Genomic DNA, 2513 nt, shown 5'->3' on the forward strand with positions numbered 1-2513 from the left:
ATATAGGTTACACACTTGATAGGACCACCACACTCATTTACAGTACATATAAATATAGAGCAACCAAATCCTGACTTGGTGTGAGAATGGTTTTGCGAGATACACAGAGTCGGCAGGAGAATTATTTTCCTGTCTCAAATGCACACTCCTCTACTTATCTCTCACGGGCAGATGTGCATGTTCCACATTTCTTTCTTGTCTATCTCACACACATTGACAAAGCCACAGGTATGTGTGTAAGAGAGAGTGTGTAAATATAATGAAAGAGTGACATGATTGCTCATCAGTCACCTTTGATAAACACCACAGAATTTTAGAGTCAGTAAGTGTAATTTGAAAATTAAACTGTCACTCAAACGTTCCAGTCCACTCCAATTTTTATAAAGCATATTTAAAGTATTTATTAATAAATAAAAACCACAAGTAGATATATTCATTTGAATCATCCATACTGTGTCAAAAGCAATAGGCAACAAATATATTTTCTATTCATTTCTATTTAAAATAGTCTTTCAGTCAAAGACATTGGTTACACAGATACTAGTCAGGTCTTCAGCTGAGCATAGAGTGAACATTTGCATTTCTCTGTGGCTGCAGCAATGAAATAAATAAATAAATGGATGCTACAAATGTGGTGACCACACTTATCAATTAAGAAATCTTCATCTGTGAGGCTGTAGTTTACTTCTGCTAAGACTGAGCTAACAGAGGGGCACCAGAGAGAAGCTGCTTTTATTTACAGAGTTTCAGTTTTTAGCATTAGCCTGTTAGCTAGATAACAGCGACACAGAGAAGGTAACTTTGTTTCAATTATTATTTTTTCTTTCCTAGACATGATTATTGTTCTGTTTTACAGATATTCCAGCAGAGGCTAACTGAATAAGATTCATGTAAACTAGTTAAAGCAACAAATGTAACCAATATTATCTTACATTATTATTTGAAGCTAAACTTAACTGTAAGCCGAAAAAAGGAAAAAATAACAGAACAAGCTACATAGTGATAATAACTTTTTCATAACTTACTAACAATATATTATAGAGTAATACTGATGTGTAATACCTGGTTTTGTATACTAAGAGCTTTTACTCAGCTATATCTTCTTTTATTTTATTTCTATTATTTTCTATTATTTTATTATTTAGGTTTATCACCAAGTAGCTTTGTTATTTTCGATTAATGCTGTCAAAACACAGATTTTTAATATTAGATGACTGTTAGTACTATAATTAAGTAAAATACTCCAAGTTATACTAGATAAATGTAAAATACTCTATATGTGGTGACCCCTGAAGGGGAAAGCTGGAAGAAGGAGGTAAATGGCAGCTAGATTTAAGAAGCCAAACTAAGTTTAAGCAATTTTAAGAATAATTAAAAACTGTTGAAATCGTAATGTTTTCAACTTTGTGATGGATGTATTTAAGATGACATAATCGAAGTTTGGTACTTTAACCTTTCAAAGATATTGTTGTCTTGCCCTGTATATTGTGTTTTAGCATTGCTAATCTCAAATGCTAAATTAAGTTGTATGGATCAAGGTACTACTACTTTAACAGCCACTGCTACACTGCATGCCAGGCCAGTTTTCTATAAATATTCTATGAATGATGTAAATCATAACATACATCTCTTTAATTGAACTGAATTAAATATTAATGTTGTGTTAGCAGTGATTATAGATCAAAGCAGTGAATGCATTTTTGAAGTATGGTAATTGGCCTATAAAGTGGAAACTGAAATAGAGACAGATGAGAAGCGCATTTGATCTAAGAGCAAATTTATACTGACACAAAATGTTCCCTCTATGTTGGCGGTAATGGAGGTAAAATGAGCTTTTTTCTGTGCAGATCAAACAACAACAGCATGGTTTCATAACAGTGAGATTCAGATCCTGGATAAAAAAAAGACTCTGGAGTTCAGCTTCTAATAACTAAGGGACAGCTTCATTCAATGTCCTTCTTACTTTTTGCTGCATTAATCGACATCTCATTCAGGTCTGGACTTCCTCAAACAACTAACAAAACTGAATGTCTTCTTAAACTTACTAGTACACTTAACTTATAACTTCCATTTCCTCTGCTTGAAAGCCTTTTTAAACCCTTTAGACCAAACCCAAAACTGCATTAAAATCACTTTTTATTAACCTTGCTTTATATTTCTAACCCTTATGTCAAAATGAAAAAAAAAGTCCTTCTGCTATGCTCACTAATGATGATGTTAGTGACCAGACACCAATTATGTTACTATATACTATTGATATTGTGTTTCCTGTTTTTAGGAATGGATAACAGAAAGAGGGCAGCTGCATCATACAACTCTGGAAAGCTTGCTATTTGGTCCTCTTCATTCCCTAGGCAGCCGGCCAGGGTTCTGATTGTGGAAGCACTGCCACCTTGGTGGTCCGAGACAAGCTCGGTCGTGTGCGATGCTCTGGATAACTTCTTGTCCCTTGCCTGTAATCTGGACGGACCACGTAGGATGCCGCTACTCAGCCTGTATGCCATCAACAGGCA

General features: G+C 34.5%; 1 protein-coding gene across 1 annotated transcript in view; it reads left to right on the top strand.

The window, feature by feature from the left end:
• The first annotated feature begins 432 nt into the window (after positions 1–432).
• The window catches only part of m1ap (meiosis 1 associated protein), a 19376-nt gene continuing 17295 nt past the window's right edge, over positions 433–2513 (top strand). The window contains 1 exon segment of the mRNA XM_025063277.1: positions 433–2513. Within this exon segment, the coding sequence (XP_024919045.1) occupies positions 2176–2513 (338 nt within the window). The 5' untranslated portion in view covers positions 433–2175.

Source organism: Cynoglossus semilaevis, chromosome 1 (assembly GCF_000523025.1).
Source record: "Cynoglossus semilaevis isolate Cse_v1.0 chromosome 1, Cse_v1.0, whole genome shotgun sequence".
Lineage (NCBI taxonomy): Eukaryota > Metazoa > Chordata > Actinopteri > Pleuronectiformes > Cynoglossidae > Cynoglossus > Cynoglossus semilaevis.